At 63.4% G+C, this 18,391-nt stretch overlaps 1 protein-coding gene across 2 annotated transcripts in view; it reads right to left on the bottom strand.

The window, feature by feature from the left end:
* LOC102450799 (AT-rich interactive domain-containing protein 3A-like) overlaps positions 1-17,744 on the bottom strand; it is a 111,341-nt gene extending 93,597 nt beyond the window's left edge. For both annotated transcript variants that reach the window (XM_075915760.1, XM_075915761.1), the window contains exon 1: positions 17,709-17,744. In XM_075915760.1, the coding sequence (XP_075771875.1) occupies positions 17,709-17,729 (21 nt within the window). In that variant the 5' untranslated portion in view covers positions 17,730-17,744. The remainder of the gene's footprint in view (positions 1-17,708) is intronic.
* Positions 17,745-18,391: the final 647 nt, after the last annotated feature.

Genomic DNA, 18,391 nt, shown 5'->3' with positions numbered 1-18,391 from the left:
TCTGCAGAACTACTACTTAACTGGTTGGTCCCCAGCCTGTACCAATGCTTGGGATTCTTCCGTCCCAAGGGCAGGACTCTACACTTGTCCTTGTTGAATCTCATGAGATTTCTTGTGGCCCAATCCTCCAATTTGTCTAAGTCACTCTGGACCCTATCTCTGCCCTCAAGCGTATCTACCTCTCCCCCCAGCTTAGTGTCATCCGCAAACTTGCTGAGGGTGCAATCCATCCCCTCGGCCAGGTCATTAATAAAGATATTGAACAAACCGGTCCTAGAACCGAACCTTGGGGCACTCCACTAGAAACCGACCCCCATCCTGACATCGAACCGTTGATCACTATCCGCTGGGCCCGGCCTTCTAGCCAGCTTTCTATCCATCTTACCGTCCGTTTATCCAATCCACATTCCCTTAACTTGCTGGCGAGAATATTGTGGAAGACCGTATCAAAAGCCTTGCTAAAGTCAAGGTATCTCACATCCACTGACTTCCCCACGTCCACCGAGCCAGTTACCTCAGCATAGAAGCTAATCAGATTGGTCAGGCACGACTTGCCCTTTGTGAATCCATGCTGACTATTCCTGATCACTTTCCTCCCATCCTAGTGCCTCAATATGGATTCCTTAAGGATCCCTCCATGATTTTTCCAGGAACCGAGGTAAGACTGACCGGCCTGTAGTTCCCCGGATCATCCTTCTTCCCTGTCCATACTGTGCCAATCCCACTGGGCACAGCTGCTCAGAGGGGCCCCCAGGCGTGTTCCCCCTGCATCCAGGGCCCTGCCCCCTCCCCTCGGCTCTGCCCCCCGGCGCGGAGACCATCCCCATTCTCATGGGAAGTCGGGCCTGGCCCCCCATGAAGGCCCAAAGCCCAGCTCTGGGGCTGACTCGTGGGTCCCCATTGCCCCCGCACACCTGTGGGGCTCTGGCCCGCCCAGCAGGGAAAGGGTTAACCCTCCGCCTCTGCCCCCCTCCTGCCTCTCACTGAATGAGCAGCCCAGAGTATTTCTAGAGCAAACAGGGTGGATGGGCCCCTGAGGGTATGTCTACACTACCCTCAGGGGGTAGTGTAGACACCCTCGTTTCACGAGGAGTAACGGTAATTCGGAATAGGCACCCTAGTCCGAACTACCTAGTTCGAGCCCCGTGTAGCCGCGCTACACGGGGTTCGAAGCAGCGGGGATTTAAAAATGGCGGCTCCCCGCTTATGCTAATGAAGCCCGGGAAATTCAAATCCCGGGCTTCATTTGCAAGTGCGGTATGCATACATTACCCTCCTAGTTCGAACTAGCAGGGTAGTGTAGACATACCCTAACAAAGGCTGGGCCTGGGCCCTCCACCCACCGCAACCCACTGGGACTTCCCCACGTATGGGCTCCACACAGATCTACACAACAGCAAACACCGCGCCTGGGAGGGACAACCCGGCCCGGCCCCCCTGCCGTTCCCAGCCCCCTGCCACGGCCTGCCTGGCCCCCTGCCGTTCCCACCCCCACGCCTGGCCGGCCCACCCCCCCGCCGTTCCCAGCCCCCTGCCACGGCCTGCCTGGCCCCCTGCCGTTCCCACCCCCGCGCCTGGCCTGCCTGGCCCCCTGCCGTTCCCAGCCCCCTGCCACGGCCTGCCTGGCCCCCTGCCGTTCCCACCCCCACGCCTGGCCGGCCCACCCCCCCGCCGTTCCCAGCCCCCTGCCACGGCCTGCCTGGCCCCCTGCCGTTCCCACCCCCGCGCCTGGCCTGCCCACCCCCCCGCCATTCCCAGCCCCCTGCCATGGCCTGCCAGGCCCCCTGCCGTTCCCAACCCCGCGCCTGGCCTGCCCACCCCCCCGCCGTTCCCAGCCCCCTGCCATGGCCTGCCAGGCCCCCTGCCGTTCCCACCCCCACGCCAGGCCTGCCCACCCCCCCGCCGTTCCCAGCCCCCTGCCACGGCCTGCCAGGCCCCCTGCCGTTCCCACCCCCGCGCCTGGCCTGCCCACACCCCGCCGTTCCCAGCCCCCTGCCACGGCCTGCCTGGCCCCCTGCCGTTCCCACCCCCACGCCTGGCCTGCCCACCCCCCCACCGTTCCCAGCCCCCTGCCACGGCCTGCCTGGCCCCCTGCCGTTCCCACCCCCACGCCTGGCCTGCCCACCCCCCCACCGTTCCCAGCCCCCTGCCACGGCCTTCCCGGGGTGAGCCGAGCCGAGAGCGGGAGAGGAGGCAGCGGAGGAGAGAGCGGAGTACCCAGTACCGCCCAGGACTGGGGCCTGGCCCACAGCCACCGCCTGCCCCATGGGTTCGGGGCGTCCGTCAGCCTGGGCTTGCAGGGAACCCGCTGCTGCGGTGGGAGTGGATCTGGCCCCCCGGAGAGGCCCAGGGCCCTAACCCAGAACCGGCCCGCACTGGCACCGGGCGGGCGGGTCCCACCTTGCTAGCCCAGAACCTCCCGCCGGCATCTGGTGACGCGGGGACCCTGCTCCCTCCTCCCCTCCGCAGAACGACCTGCAACCTCCCTTCCGGGGGGACCCGCCACCAAGCAGCCCCAGGTGCTTCCGGCGCCTTAGCGCCCTCCGACCAAATGGGGAAACCGAGTCACGGAAGGGCCGTGGCAGGGCCAGGGCGAGGCCTCAGGGGGCCGAGCTGCCAGACTGAGCCGGGCACGACACCACCTGCCCCGTATCACCCACCCGCGACGCCGAGCAGGGAGCTGGCCCTGGCTGTCCCATTTTACGCCAGCCCCTGCCCGCTTGACGCCCACCTGGCCCCGGGGGCGCCCGCCACAGAGCTCCTGCCCCTCACCCAGCGGCCCCCAGGGGACTCCCCTCCAGAAAGCCCCGTTCCCAGGCCCCCTGAGCCGGAGCCGAGCCCACGTCAGCCCCTCGGGGGGCAGGACAGGACCCCCCATGCCACGGCCCCCAGGCCTGGTGCGATTTCAGCCCAACCCGCCAACCCGCCCGCCCCCTTCCGTCAGGAGTTCAGCACCGGCCCCCTGCGCCCCCACCAAAGCCGCCCCATCACTCGGATGCGCTGGCTCCCTGCTCGCTGGAGCCGGCCTGATCCCAATTTCCGCCGGCAGCTCCCCCGGGAAATCGCCACCGTCGCCTCGCGCGGCCAGCGAGTCACCCAGGCAGAGAACTCATCTCAGGCGCCAGGCCGGCCCCGGGCTCAGGAAATTGCTTCCCCCGGCTCCCGCGCCTGCCCCCCCCACGCCCCTTTGCTTCCCCATCTCCCACCCCATCTCCTCTCGCCCACGCGGCCCCTCTGCTCTTCGCACCCGGGATTGCTTTCGCCTCGGCCTGTTCCCGCTCGCTCCCCCCCCCGGCCTTGCCGCACTGAACAGGGGGATGGGCGGGGGGGGCACCAGCCGCAGGCCAGCGCTGCCCTCGAGACAGGAGGGGCGGGGGGGGGGGGCCCACCAGCCGCAGGCCAGCGCTGCCCACGAGACAGGAGGGGCGGGGGGGGCCCACCAGCCGCAGGCCAGCGCTGCCCTCGAGACAGGAGGGGCGGGGGGGGGCCCACCAGCCGCAGGCCAGCGCTGCCCTCGAGACAGGAGGGGCGGGGGGGCCCCCCCAGCCGCAGGCCAGCGCTGCCCTCGAGACAGGAGGGGCGGGGGGGGCCCACCAGCCGCAGGCCAGCGCTGCCCTCGAGACAGGAGGGGCGGGGCCGCTGGGGGCACAGCAGAGTCCAGGCACCTGAAAACCCACTTGGAGGTGGCATTTTTGCTGATTCGCATCCCTGAGTCGCACCCCCCCCCACGCAGACACCCCCCCCTTATGCACTTACACACACACCACAGGTGCATGCAGGCACACACAGCACAACTTACACACACACCACAGGTGCATGCAGACACACACAGCACAACTTACACACACACCACAGGTGCATGCAGGGACACACAGCACAACTTACACACACACCACAGGTGCATGCAGGCACACACACAGCACAACTTACACACACACCACAGGTGCATGCAGGCACACACAGCACAACTTACACACACACCACAGGTGCATGCAGGCACACACAGCACAACTTACACACACACCACAGGTGCATGCAGGCACACACAGCACAACTTACACACACACCACAGGTGCATGCAGGCACACACAGCACAACTTACACACACACCACAGGTGCATGCAGGCACACACAGCACAACTTACACACACACCACAGGTGCATGCAGGGACACACACAGCACAACTTACACACACACCACAGGTGCATGCAGGCACACACACAGCACAACTTACACACACACCACAGGTGCATGCAGGGACACACAGCACAACTTACACACACACCACAGGTGCATGCAGGCACACACAGCACAACTTACACACACACCACAGGTGCATGCAGGGACACACAGCACAACTTACACACACACCACAGGTGCATGCAGGGACACACAGCACAACTTACACACACACCACAGGTGCATGCAGGCACACACAGCACAACTTACACACACACCACAGGTGCATGCAGGCACACACAGCACAACTTACACACACACCACAGGTGCATGCAGGCACACACACAGCACAACTTACACACACACCACAGGTGCATGCAGGCACACACACAGCACAACTTACACACACACCACAGGTGCATGCAGGCACACACAGCACAACTTACACACACACCACAGGTGCATGCAGGCACACACAGCACAACTTACACACACACCACAGGTGCATGCAGGGACACACAGCACAACTTACACACACACCACAGGTGCATGCAGGCACACACACAGCACAACTTACACACACACCACAGGTGCATGCAGGCACACACAGCACAACTTACACACACACCACAGGTGCATGCAGGCACACACAGCACAACTTACACACACACCACAGGTGCATGCAGGCACACACAGCACAACTTACACACACACCACAGGTGCATGCAGGGACACACAGCACAACTTACACACACACCACAGGTGCATGCAGGCACACACACAGCACAACTTACACACACACCACAGGTGCATGCAGACACACACAGCACAACTTACACACACACCACAGGTGCATGCAGGCACACACAGCACAACTTACACACACACCACAGGTGCATGCAGGCACACACACAGCACAACTTACACACACACCACAGGTGCATGCAGGCACACACAGCACAACTTACACACACACCACAGGTGCATGCAGGCACACACAGCACAACTTACACACACACCACAGGTGCATGCAGGCACACACACAGCACAACTTACACACACACCACAGGTGCATGCAGGGACACACACAGCACAACTTACACACACACCACAGGTGCATGCAGGCACACACACATTCACAACTTACACACACACCACAGGTGCATGCAGGCACACACAGCACAACTTACACACACACCACAGGTGCATGCAGACACACACAGCACAACTTACACACACACCACAGGTGCATGCAGGCACACACAGCACAACTTACACACACACCACAGGTGCATGCAGGCACACACACAGCACAACTTACACACACACCACAGGTGCATGCAGGGACACACACAGCACAACTTACACACACACCACAGGTGCATGCAGGCACACACACAGCACAACTTACACACACACCACAGGTGCATGCAGGGACACACAGCACAACTTACACACACACCACAGGTGCATGCAGGGACACACAGCACAACTTACACACACACCACAGGTGCATGCAGGCACACACACAGCACAACTTACACACACACCACAGGTGCATGCAGGCACACACACAGCACAACTTACACACACACCACAGGTGCATGCAGGCACACACAGCACAACTTACACACACACCACAGGTGCAGGCAGGCACACACACAGCACAACTTACACACACACCACAGGTGCATGCAGGCACACACAGCACAACTTACACACACACCACAGGTGCATGCAGGCACACACAGCACAACTTACACACACACCACAGGTGCATGCAGGCACACACACAGCACAACTTACACACACACCACAGGTGCATGCAGGCACACACAGCACAACTTACACACACACCACAGGTGCATGCAGGCACACACACAGCACAACTTACACACACACCACAGGTGCATGCAGGCACACACACAGCACAACTTACACACACACCACAGGTGCATGCAGGCACACACAGCACAACTTACACACACACCACAGGTGCATGCAGGCACACACACAGCACAACTTACACACACACCACAGGTGCATGCAGACACACACACAGCACAACTTACACACACACCACAGGTGCATGCAGGCACACACACAGCACAACTTACACACACACGACAGGTGCATGCAGACACACACACATTCACAACTTACACACACACCACAGGCACCTGCAGACACACACACACACCTGCCCCGGGCTCTCCCTCCCCCCCCCCCCGCCTGCCCCGGGGCTCTCCCCTCCCCCCCCACCGGCCACAGGCTCTCCCCTCCCCCTTCCTCTTCCACCCCAGACCACCTGCCCTGGGCTCTCTCCCCCCGCCTGCCCCGGGCTCTCCCCTCCCCCCCAACCTGCCCCGGGCTCTCCTCCCCCCCCCCCCGCTCGCATTAGGGTCACACAGTGGAAAGAACTGACCCTGCTTAGAGGGAAATTGGAACTAGCTATGAACCACAAATACACACCCACACCCACACACATAACACCCACCCCCATACATACCATACACACGACACGACACACGACACACATACACTGTAACCTAGTGGGGAGGGGGGGCTGTCTGCTCTGTGACCCGGTGCCCCCCTGCGCTGGGCTGTGCGATTCCCACGGACTCCCCAACATGGGGATTGGCCCAGACACCCAGCCCCAGCCTGGGCAGGGAACAAGGCTCTTCCCAGGGGAGAGACAAAGGCGGGGGGAGACGCCACCTGGCTGGGGGGTAGGGCCTGGGGCTGGGGCTGTCTGGGCTGGGGAAGCATGCAGGAAGCAGACTAAGTCCAGGACGAGGGGGTGCAGGGGCCTGTGAGCCCCTCCCCCAAGAGGACCAGGCTGCTGTCCTGGCTCCTGTGTCAGCATCAAGCTTGTGCCACGTATCTCTGAGAGCCGATAAAACCTCCTACTCTACTGCCTGACTCAGTCACATCTGCCTGCAGACGGGGGTGCAGGGTAGGTACCGACACGGGCACGCACACGGGGCGACGGGGCCCAGCCGTAGGTACCGACACGGGCACGCACACGGGGCGACGGGGCCCAGCCGTAGGTACCGACACGGGCACACACACGGGGCGACGGGGCCCAGCCGTAGGTACCGACACGGGCACGCACACGGGGCGACGGGGGTCCCAGCCGTAGGTACCGACACGGGCACGCACACGGGGCGACGGGGCCCAGCCGTAGGTACCGACACGGGCACGCACACGGGGCGACGGGGCCCAGCCACAGGTACCGACACGGGCACGCACACGGGGTGACAGGGCCCAGCAGTAGGTACCGACACGGGCACGCAAACGGGGCGACGGGGCCCAGCCGTAGGTACCGATACGGGCACACACACGGGGCGACGGGGCCCAGCCGTAGGTACCGACACGGGCACGCACACGGGGCGACGGGGCCCAGCCGTAGGTACCGACACGGGCACGCACACGGGGCGACGGGGCCCAGCCGTAGGTACCGACACGGGCACGCACACGGGGCGACGGGGCCCAGCCGTAGGTACCGACACGGGCACGCACACGGGGTGACGGGGCCCAGCCGTAGGTACCGACACGGGCACGCACACGGGGTGACGGAGGGCCCAGCCGTAGGTACCGACACGGGCACACACACGGGGCGACGGGGCCCAGCCGTAGGTACCGACACGGGCACGCACACGGGGTGACGGGGTCCCAGCCGTAGGTACCGACACGGGCGCGCACACGGGGTGACGGGGTCCCAGCCGTAGGTACCGACACGGGCGCGCACACGGGGTGACGGGGCCCAGCCGTAGGTACCGACACGGGCGCGCACACGGGGTGACGGGGCCCAGCCGTAGGTACCGACACGGGCGCGCACACGGGGTGACGGGGCCCAGCCGTAGGTACCGACACGGGCGCACACACGGGGTGACGGGGCCCAGCCGTAGGTACCGACACGGGCGCGCACACGGGGCGACGGGGCCCAGCCGTAGGTACCGACACAGGCACACACACGGGGCGACGGGGCCCAGCCGTAGGTACCGACACGGGCACGCACACGGGGTGACGGAGGGCCCAGCCGTAGGTACCGACACGGGCACACACACGGGGCGACGGGGCCCAGCCGTAGGTACCGACACGGGCACGCACACGGGGTGACGGGGCCCAGCCGTAGGTACCGACACGGGCACGCACACGGGGTGACGGGGTCCCAGCCGTAGGTACCGACACGGGCGCGCACACGGGGTGACGGGGCCCAGCCGTAGGTACCGACACGGGCGCGCACACGGGGTGACGGGGCCCAGCCGTAGGTACCGACACGGGCGCACACACGGGGTGACGGGGCCCAGCCGTAGGTACCGACACGGGCGCACACACGGGGTGACGGGGCCCAGCCGTAGGTACCGACACGGGCGCGCACACGGGGTGACGGGGCCCAGCCGTAGGTACCGACACGGGCGCACACACGGGGTGACGGGGCCCAGCCGTAGGTACCGACACGGGCACGCACACGGGGCGACGGGTCCCAGCCGTAGGTACCGACACGGGCGCGCACACGGGGCGACGGGGCCCAGCCGTAGGTACCGACACAGGCACACACACGGGGCGACGGGGCCCAGCCGTAGGTACCGACACGGGCACACACACGGGGTGACGGGGCCCAGCCGTAGGTACCGACACGGGCACACACACGGGGTGACGGGGCCCAGCCGTAGGTACCGACACGGGCACGCACACGGGGCGACGGGGCCCAGCCGTAGGTACCGACACGGGCACGCACACGGGGCGACGGGGCCCAGCCGTAGGTACCGACACGGGCACGCACACGGGGCGACGGGGCCCAGCCGTGGGTACCAACACGGGCACACACACGGGGTGACGGGGCCCAGCCGTGGGTACCGACACGGGCACGCACACGGGGCGACGGGGCCCAGCCGTAGGTACCGACACGGGCACGCACATGGGGCGACGGGGCCCAGCCGTAGGTACCGACACGGGCACGCACACGGGGCGACGGGGCCCAGCCGTGGGTACCAACACGGGCACACACACGGGGTGACGGGGCCCAGCCGTGGGTACCGACACGGGCACGCACACGGGGCGACGGGGCCCAGCCGTAGGTACCGACACGGGCACGCACACGGGGCGACGGGGCCCAGCCGTAGGTACCGACACGGGCACGCACACGGGGCGACGGGGCCCAGCCGTAGGTACCGACACGGGCACGCACACGGGGCGACGGGGCCCAGCCGTAGGTACCGACACGGGCACACACACGGGGTGACGGGGCCCAGCCGTAGGTACCGACACGGGCACGCACACGGGGTGACGGAGGGCCCAGCCGTAGGTACCGACACGGGCACACACACGGGGCGACGGGGCCCAGCCGTAGGTACCGACACGGGCGCGCACACGGGGTGACGGGGCCCAGCCGTAGGTACCGACACAGGCGCACACACGGGGTGACGGGGCCCAGCCGTAGGTACCGACACAGGCGCACACACGGGGCGACGGGGCCCAGCCACAGGTACCGACACGGGCACGCACACGGGGTGACGGGGCCCAGCCGTAGGTACCGACACAGGCGCACACACGGGGTGACGGGGCCCAGCCGTAGGTACCGACACAGGCGCACACACGGGGCGACGGGGCCCAGCCGTAGGTACCGACACAGGCGCACACACGGGGCGACGGGGCCCAGCCGTAGGTACCGACACGGGCGCACACACGGGGCGACGGGGCCCAGCCGTAGGTACCGACACGGGCGCACACACGGGGTGACGGGGCCCAGCCGTAGGTACCGACACGGGCACACACACGGGGCGACGGGGCCCAGCCGTAGGTACCGACACGGGCGCGCACACGGGGTGACGGGGGTCCCAGCTGTAGGTACCGACACGGGCACGCACACGGGGCGACGGGGTCCCAGCCGTAGGTACCGACACGGGCACACACACGGGGTGACGGGGTCCCAGCCGTAGGTACCGACACGGGCACACACACGGGGCGACGGGGCCCAGCCGTAGGTACCGACACGGGCGCACACACGGGGCGACGGGGCCCAGCCGTAGGTACCGACACGGGCGCACACACGGGGCGACGGGGCCCAGCCGTAGGTACCGACACGGGCGCACACACGGGGCGACGGGGCCCAGCCGTAGGTACCGACACGGGCGCACACACGGGGTGACGGGGTCCCAGCCGTAGGTACCGACACGGGCACGCACACGGGGTGACAGGGCCCAGCCGTAGGTACCGACACGGGCACACACACGGGGTGACGGGGTCCCAGCCGTAGGTACCGACACGGGCGCACACACGGGGTGACGGGGCCCAGCCGTAGGTACCGACACGGGCACGCACACGGGGTGACGGGGCCCAGCAGTAGGTACCGACACGGGCGCACACACGGGGCGACGGGGCCCAGCCGTAGGTACCAACACGGGCACGCACACGGGGCGACGGGGCCCAGCCGTAGGTACCGACACGGGCACACACACGGGGTGACGGGGCCCAGCCGTAGGTACCGACACGGGCGCACACACGGGGTGACGGGGCCCAGCCGTAGGTACCGACACAGGCGCACACACGGGGCGACGGGGCCCAGCCGTAGGTACCGACACGGGCGCACACACGGGGTGACGGGGCCCAGCCGTAGGTACCGACACGGGCGCACACACGGGGTGACGGGGCCCAGCCGTAGGTACCGACACGGGCACGCACACGGGGTGACGGGGCCCAGCCGTAGGTACCGACACGGGCGCGCACACGGGGTGACGGGTCCCAGCCGTAGGTACCGACACGGGCACACACACGGGGCGACGGGTCCCAGCCGTAGGTACCGACACGGGCGCGCACACGGGGCGACGGGGCCCAGCCGTAGGTACCGACACGGGCACGCACACGGGGCGACGGGGCCCAGCCGTAGGTACCGACACGGGCACGCACACGGGGTGACGGAGGGCTCGCCGATCGAGACCCAGGGACTGGAAGAGGGATCTGGACAAAGCCAGGGGAGAAAGGCGGCCTGTGCTTCTACGCTGAGGGCCACTAGCCAGTAGAACAGCTCGCCGGCCCCTGGCTTGTGCTTGTGCTAGTGCTAGGGGGGAGCAGGGAGTCCTCGCAAGGCGCATGCGGCGGGTCCCACCGACTGTGCCTGAGGACGACTCCCAGGGTGACCTCACATGTCCATCTCTGCCAGCTCTAACCCTGGCCCATAAATCCTTGGGCGACGGCCGCAGGCACCCAAACGGCTGCTCGCCCTAGTGTCTGAGCCCCGTGTAGCCCTTCCTGTAGGTCTCCCAACACCCCATCGCACAGACTGGTTAAGGAACTTGCCCAAGGCCACGTGGGAAGTCAGTGGCAGAGTGGTGAATGGAACCTAGGTCTTCTGCAGGCACACTAGCCCTTCACTAGCCTTCCTCTCTAGATGGTGCCTGGGCAGGGGATGTACACGCCTGGGCCCTGCAGACTGGGGCCAGCCCCGCCCTGGCAGTCCCAGCAGGTACTGGGAAGAGCCCAGCGGAGGAGACCTGGCAGCCTGGATCCTGTCCCAGCCCCGCAGGGGTCCCTGGGCTGGTGTCACATTACTGAGTTGGAGGGAAGCAGCCAGATCGCTGCTGCACCCCTAGGTGGGGGTGTTGGCCCCAGAAATTGGTGTGGGGGGAGCCATGTGGGGTATTGAATGGAAGATTATTGTTTGTTGATCTTATGTACGCTATTTATGTGAGTGTATAATGTCTGTGTGTGTAGGTAGGAATCTGTAATCTGTGTGGAAGCTGAATATTTCTGTGAATGTGGTTAAGCATGGCTATGGACAGGCTGAGTAGCAAAGCCCTATGGAACAATGACTCTCAATAGGCTATGGACACACCCAAAGAATGGGATTTGTCACCTGAGGGCAGCCAGCAGGAAACATAGAGATTGGCCTCTGACCAGGTGACTGGCTGCAGACAAGAAGAGGCCAGGAAGGAGTATAAAGAGGCCATGTGGTCGATGCCATTTTGGTTCTCAGCTCAGCACTTCATCCCAGAGGCAGCACTGCAGGGATTGAAGAGCCCGGAAGACCTGTGAACCCATCCTGATCGTAGGATGTGCAATAAGGACTTTTAACCAGCAGCTGTAACATCTCTGCTAGAGCCTGCATCGAGAACTGGGAGATTCGGTGCATGTAACGTACTGTACTTTAATAACCTTACTCTCATGCTTTTCTTTCCTGTAATAATAAACCTTTAGTTGTTAGATTCTAAAGGATTGGCTCAATGCGATTTGTGGGTAAGGTCCAGAGGGTAAATTGACCAGGGATCTGTGGCTGGTTTCTTGGAACCGGACAGAACTTGTTCAGGGTAGGTGGGATTGGGTGCTAGGACCCCCCACCTGTGTATAGGCCCGGGGCCATCTGGGGCACGGATATTGCTGGGGTGTCGGAGGGGTTTTGCTCGGGAGGCTTCAGGGAGGCAGCTGAAGCGCTCTGTGAGACTGGTTTGTGGCCTGTTTGGAGAGGTCGCCAGTCAGGGGGACTGTAAGGAGCCCCGGATTTGAGCAATTCGCCCTGAGCGGACGCCCTAAGCTGTGCCCAGACACGGCCCGGTCCGTCACAGCTGGGTGGAAATTAGAAGATTCCCCCCGGCTCCGAGCGCTTTGCTGAGAGGCCAGCCCAGCCCAGCCCAGCCAGGGAGCCCCGGGCTCTGCCCGCTGGCCCAGCTCTGAGCGTGAGAAGGCGGCAGCTTCCCTGCCAACATCTCGCCTGGCCCCACCGCTGCCCCGTTCTGGCTTCCCCAGCGGCTGGGGGCTGCCAGAGGGGTGCTGCTCCTCTGCTCCCGCTCAGGACTGCCCACCGAGCTGGTATATCCACTCCAGATGTGCAGCCAGTCCATACGTGGGGGGCAGGGAGGGGGGCATTCACGGACAAAGGCCCCCGTGCAACGATACCCGTGCAAGGGGGTGTGCCCCGGCACTGGGGGTGCACGAGCATGCCGGGGTGGTGGGGCGCAGGCCCGAGGGTGGGCGAGCCGGAAGCGGGAGCGCGCGTTTGCGGGCGTAGAGGCAAGAGCTCCCGGATCCCCGCCCGGGGGGCCCCTTCTGGGTCTGGCGGGGCGGCCGCTGGGTGGAATGCGGAGACCACACACCCTGCGGGAGCCGAGAGCGGCCGAGGCTGCAGGGCGGCCAGAGCTCCCCTCCGGGCTGAGTCTGAGCATGTCACCCCGCAAAGCCAGGCCGTCCCTAGGCGGGGGGGAGCACAGTCCGGTGGGGGGGGGGGAGCCGAGGTGTCCGGCCACTGCAGCTGCCCCCAAAAGCCTCTTTTGCTGGAGCCCATGCGTGGCCGGAACAGCCCCGTTCTCGTGAAACAGGAGGCCAACCAGTCTTCATGGGAGAGCCGCAGCTCTCTCCGGGAAACCTCACCATGCTCGTTTGTAACATCCACCTCCCCTGGCCCGGGGCGCGGCGCTCACGGTTCTGCCTACGCACGGCAGATGAGTCGTACGTGACGGGCTTGGGGCTTTGTTTGTCCACAGCTCTATGCCCTTCAAAGATCCGGTGGCTTTCAGAGACCCCCATGCACGTGAGACCGTCGGCGGCATCAGCCAGCCCAGGTCGGATCAGGAACGTTGTAAATTTCACCAGGGAGTCCCAGGCGGTGACGGATTCCACCTGTGGCTTCCCAGGGCCAAATGCTGCCCAGGTTTGTGGTGTATTGAATAACATGAGTAGTCTCTGCAGTGCTGCTAGAATTAGAGCAAAATACAATCTCTCTATTGAAAAGGCGAATACAACTCTTCCCCTATCGCCTGGCATTTAAAAAAAAAAAACTTTCTACAGCTAAGGAAATTCCCCGATCAAAACCTCAGATCAGTGAATGAAGCCGACAACGACGGCCTGAAGAACATGTGGTGGTTACTCCGATAAAGAAGGGGGCAAGGCCAGAAATTCAAAGTGAAAGCAATGGTTTAAAAAAAAGTTCCCAAATCATGAAAGTCATATAATGGATTTCGAAATACCCTTAACTCTGACCTTGCTTTCTACAGTGCTGCTCTCGCGATCCACCAGAAATCCTGCACGCCCCGCCAGCACGCATGCAGACATACGGACTGCCAAGACGGACCCCCCTCAAACCCAAACCCAGCAGTGCTCAACCCCTCTGAAACGTCAGTCCTCGGAAAGGCAGAGCCCGCAACGCCTTTCAGAGGGAACAAAGCAGCAGAGGGACTGTGACAAGGACGGAACGCAAACCAAACCGTGCCTGATGCTTAGCTGTATCAGTACATCTTCACAGCACTCACCCACCACTGCCGGGAAGCGCGGCCTAGTGGCTACCACACTGAAGGCCAGATCTGGGATCTAGTCGCACCCCTGCCACTGAATTACTGCCTGACCAGTCCTAGGGAAACGGGCTGTGCCCACGAAAACGCCTGACCCCATCTACATGTTTTGTGGGTCTCTATGGGGCTGCAATTTGTTGGTTTTTAAGTTTTTCCAGTTACAGACTAACCCGGCGACCCCTCTGGAACGTCAGGCCTCGGGAAGGCAGAGCTGCACCAGCATTGGGAGAAGCATTTTCATTCCCTTTCCTACTTCCCAGACGATGCCTTGGGTTCTTACAACACACGCAGTTGGTTTTGTTGTAGAGGGGAATTGCGTGGTACTAGCCGACTGCCCGTGGCTAGTAAACATGGCCGCTAGGGTTGCCAGCTGTCCGGTATTGAACCGAACAGTCTGGTATTTTCACCTCCTCTCCAGTAAAAATAATTCAGAAAATACCGGACACCTAAAATGTCTGGTACTTTGGGATTTTTTCCTGGCCAGGAGGCGCAAATCCGGGCTGTCCGGCTCAATATGGAGGCAGCCTGGCACACCCTAGTGCTTAGCCGGTTCCGCAGGGGAGCTGTCCAGCCCGAGGCAAGATGGCAGGCGGCCGCCAGCAGCCTGTTAGTGCCAAAAAGCCTCACCACGCATTTCTTAAAGGGGCCACGGTGGGTTTTTTTTTTTTTTGGTGGTTTAACAACTCTCAGGGGTTTTTTTTTTTTTTTTTTTGTGGTTTAACAACTCTCAGGGTTTTTTTTTTTTCTCAACAAACTTTTTCCTGGCATGGTGGGTTGTTTTTTTTTGGTTCGGTATTTTTTCTGAAACCATCTGGCAACCCTACGTCGGCCACTCAGAGCCCCCCCCAGCCACGAGGCTCCGGCCCACCACGTGTGTGGTGTAAAGAACACAAGCCGCAGCGCCTTCCGTTTGCCTCTCTCTCGGCTCAGACAGGGACCCCGACGCGTCCGTTTCGCTGCCGGCTCCGGGGTAGCAGTGCACGGGGTTCAAACCCCGGGGGGAATCCTGCTGGGTTTCCACGGGCAGCGATTTCGGTTCTCATGGGGAGTCGCCGGGAAGCCCTGCCAGACCGGTGGGCGGGCCACGCTGTTTTATCCGCAGCACGGAGACACTCAAGGGCCGGGGTCTGCGGAACCTCACCCAAGGAGGGGCCAGCTAACAGCGCCAGCCCTGCTACAGAGACAGGAAACCCTAGCCGCTGGGGTCTACGCATGCGCCGAGAGACACGTTTACCTGCCCCCCCAGTTTCCCAGCGCTGGAGGACATCACGGGATATTGACAAGGCAAAGGCTTGGAGAGGGTCCAGCGGAGGGCGACCAAAATGATTCGGGGGCTGAAGCATACATCCTACAAGGAGAGGCTGAGGGATTTGGGTCTGTTTAGTCTCCTAGACTCCTAGACTTTAAGGTCAGAAGGGACCATTCTGATCATCTAGTCTGACCCCCTGCACAGTGAGGCCACAGAATCTCACCCACCCCTCCTAGAATAATCCTCTCACCTAGATCTCAGATATTGAAGCCTTCAAATACTTTGAAGGCCCCAAGATGCAGAGAATCCTCCAGCTGTGATCTGTGCCCCATGCTACAGAGGAAGGCGAAAAACCTCCAGGGCCTCTGCCAATCTACCCTGGAGGAAAATTCCTTCCCAACCCCAAATATGGCGATCAGCTAAACCCTGAGCATGTGGGCAAGACTCACCAGCCAGACACCCAGAAAGTTCTCTATAATAACTGCAGAAGAAAAGTCTGCAGAAGAGCAGAGCGAGGGGGGATTTGAGAGCAGCCTGCAACTCCCTGCAGGGGGGTTCCAAAGAGGCTGGCGAGAGGCTGTTCTCAGTAGTGACAGATGGCAGAACAAGGAGCAATGGTCAGAATGGGAGAGGTCCAGGTGGAGGTGGAATCTCCATCCCTAGAGGTGTTTAAGTCTCGGCTTGGCAAAGCCCTGGCCGGGTTGATTGAGTTGGGTTGGTCCTGCCTAGAGCAGGGGGCTGGACTTGACTCCTGAGGTCTCTTCCAGCTCTGGATCTATGATTCTACGAAAGCTCCGTCCACCGGCGCCCTCCTGCGTCACATTCACGGGGCGACCGGGGTCTCTGCAGCAGAACCACCGGCTCAGACGCCAGGGGAAGACGCCCGAGGGGGTTTCTCCCATTCTGATGTCATGGCGGGTTCATGGCCGGGCGTTGGCTTTGTGAAGGCAGAGGCCACTTTGCCGGTCCCTGCGCAGCACTTCCAGGCTATTCAGGGGCTGCCGATTCTTCCCACTCCCCGAGCCAAGAGCGGCACTGCGGCTATACCCACAGCAGGCCCCGTGCCTCACCACAGCCGGGGGACAGGACAGCAGCTTTCACGTATCTAAAAGGGTGTCACAAGGAGGAGGGAGAAAAATTGTTCTCTTGGCCTCTGAGGCTAGAACAAGAAGCAAGGGGCTTAAACTGCAGCAAGGGAGGTTTAAGTTGGACATTATGAAAAACTTCCTGCCTGTCAGGGTGGTTAAACACCGGAATAAATTGCCTGGGGAGGTTGTGGAATCCCCATCGCTGGGGATACTGAAGAGCAGGCTGGACAGACAGTGCTGGTCTAGATGGTGCTGGGTCCTGCCGTGGTGGCCGGGGACTGGACTTGACTCTCGAGGTCCCTTCCAGTTCCAGGGTTCTATGTGATTTCCTAGCAGGGTTATTGTGTTGATTTGTGATACCACCCGCCCCAGCAGGCTCTGCAGCACCACACTCCCCACTGCTGGGAGGGGTCCATGGGCAAGCTGATTGGTCGCACTGGCCAGCTCGCCCGGCCCCCCCTTCTCCCTTCTCTTCCTGAGTCCTGGTGACTCATGGGCGACAGTGGCCTGAGCCAGCCAGGAGCAGTGTGCTGTCCTACCAGCACTTAACAGCTCCTTGGGGGGCGGGGAGGAAGGCGCAGGCTGTCTGAGAGCCAAGCCAGTGACTCATCCAGGGCAGCTAGGCCAGGGGGTGGGGCAGCTGCTCACCCCCTTCTGTGGGCCTTGGACCGGTCCCTGTCCCGCCCTGGGCCTGGGTACCATGTGGCCCTGCCTCTGGGTGGCGTGAGGGGAGGGACTGTTTGCAGCCAGAAGAACCGCAGACGGGTCCCAGATGGTGCCCAGACCCGGCGACCTCCGAGAAAGGGGCAATGGCACATCCCCCACTCTTGAAGGGCTCTGAGTCCTTCCTTCCAGGGTATTGAGCTTCCCCTCACGGACTGCCCGCACGTAAGTGCCCACTCCCTTACCATCCTTGGCCTCCCTGGCATCTGGCGGCAGGGAGTTCCACCGGTTAACCGCACATCGCCCAGAGAAGTGTCTCCTCCCGGCAGTTTCTGAAGCTCTCCCCTTTTATTTCATTGCCCTTGTGTGGGGAATGGGGGAGCCGGGTCTCCGTGCCCAGGTCAGCCAGGAGCGCAGAGATGTTTCTCCCTTCCCCACCGAGTCCTCTCCTTTCCAAGGGAACGGCCAGCGGCGGAAGGAACACGCAAGTTCTTACAGGCCCTGTCCTATTGCCACCCGGGGCCTGCCGGCTCTTCCAACAGCCCCCTTGCCGCGCTGCGCACCACGGCGCCCCTCGCGTCCTGTCACCGCTGGAAACAACCCGATCTGGGGCTCGCCCCAGAGCCCTCCTCCCCCCCGGCCCCCTGCCCCGACCCACAGCCCCCCGCCCACGTTCCAAACCCCAACCCCCTCCCTCCCCCCCGGCCCCCTGCCCCGACCCACAGCCCCCGCCCACGTTCCGAACCCCAACCCCTCCTCCCACCCCGCCCCCTGCCCCGACCCACAGCCCCCGCCCACGTTCCGAACCCCAACCCCCTCCACCCCCCGGCCCCCTGCCCCGACCCACAGCCCCCGCCCACGTTCCGAACCCCAACACCCCCTCCCCCCCGGCCCCCTGCCCCGACCCACAGCCCCCGCCCACGTTCCA

This window comes from Pelodiscus sinensis, unplaced genomic scaffold, assembly GCF_049634645.1.
Source record: "Pelodiscus sinensis isolate JC-2024 unplaced genomic scaffold, ASM4963464v1 ctg162, whole genome shotgun sequence".
Lineage (NCBI taxonomy): Eukaryota > Metazoa > Chordata > Testudines > Trionychidae > Pelodiscus > Pelodiscus sinensis.
Note: the sequence above shows the minus strand (reverse complement) of the source record. Positions and strands in the feature narration are given on the sequence as shown.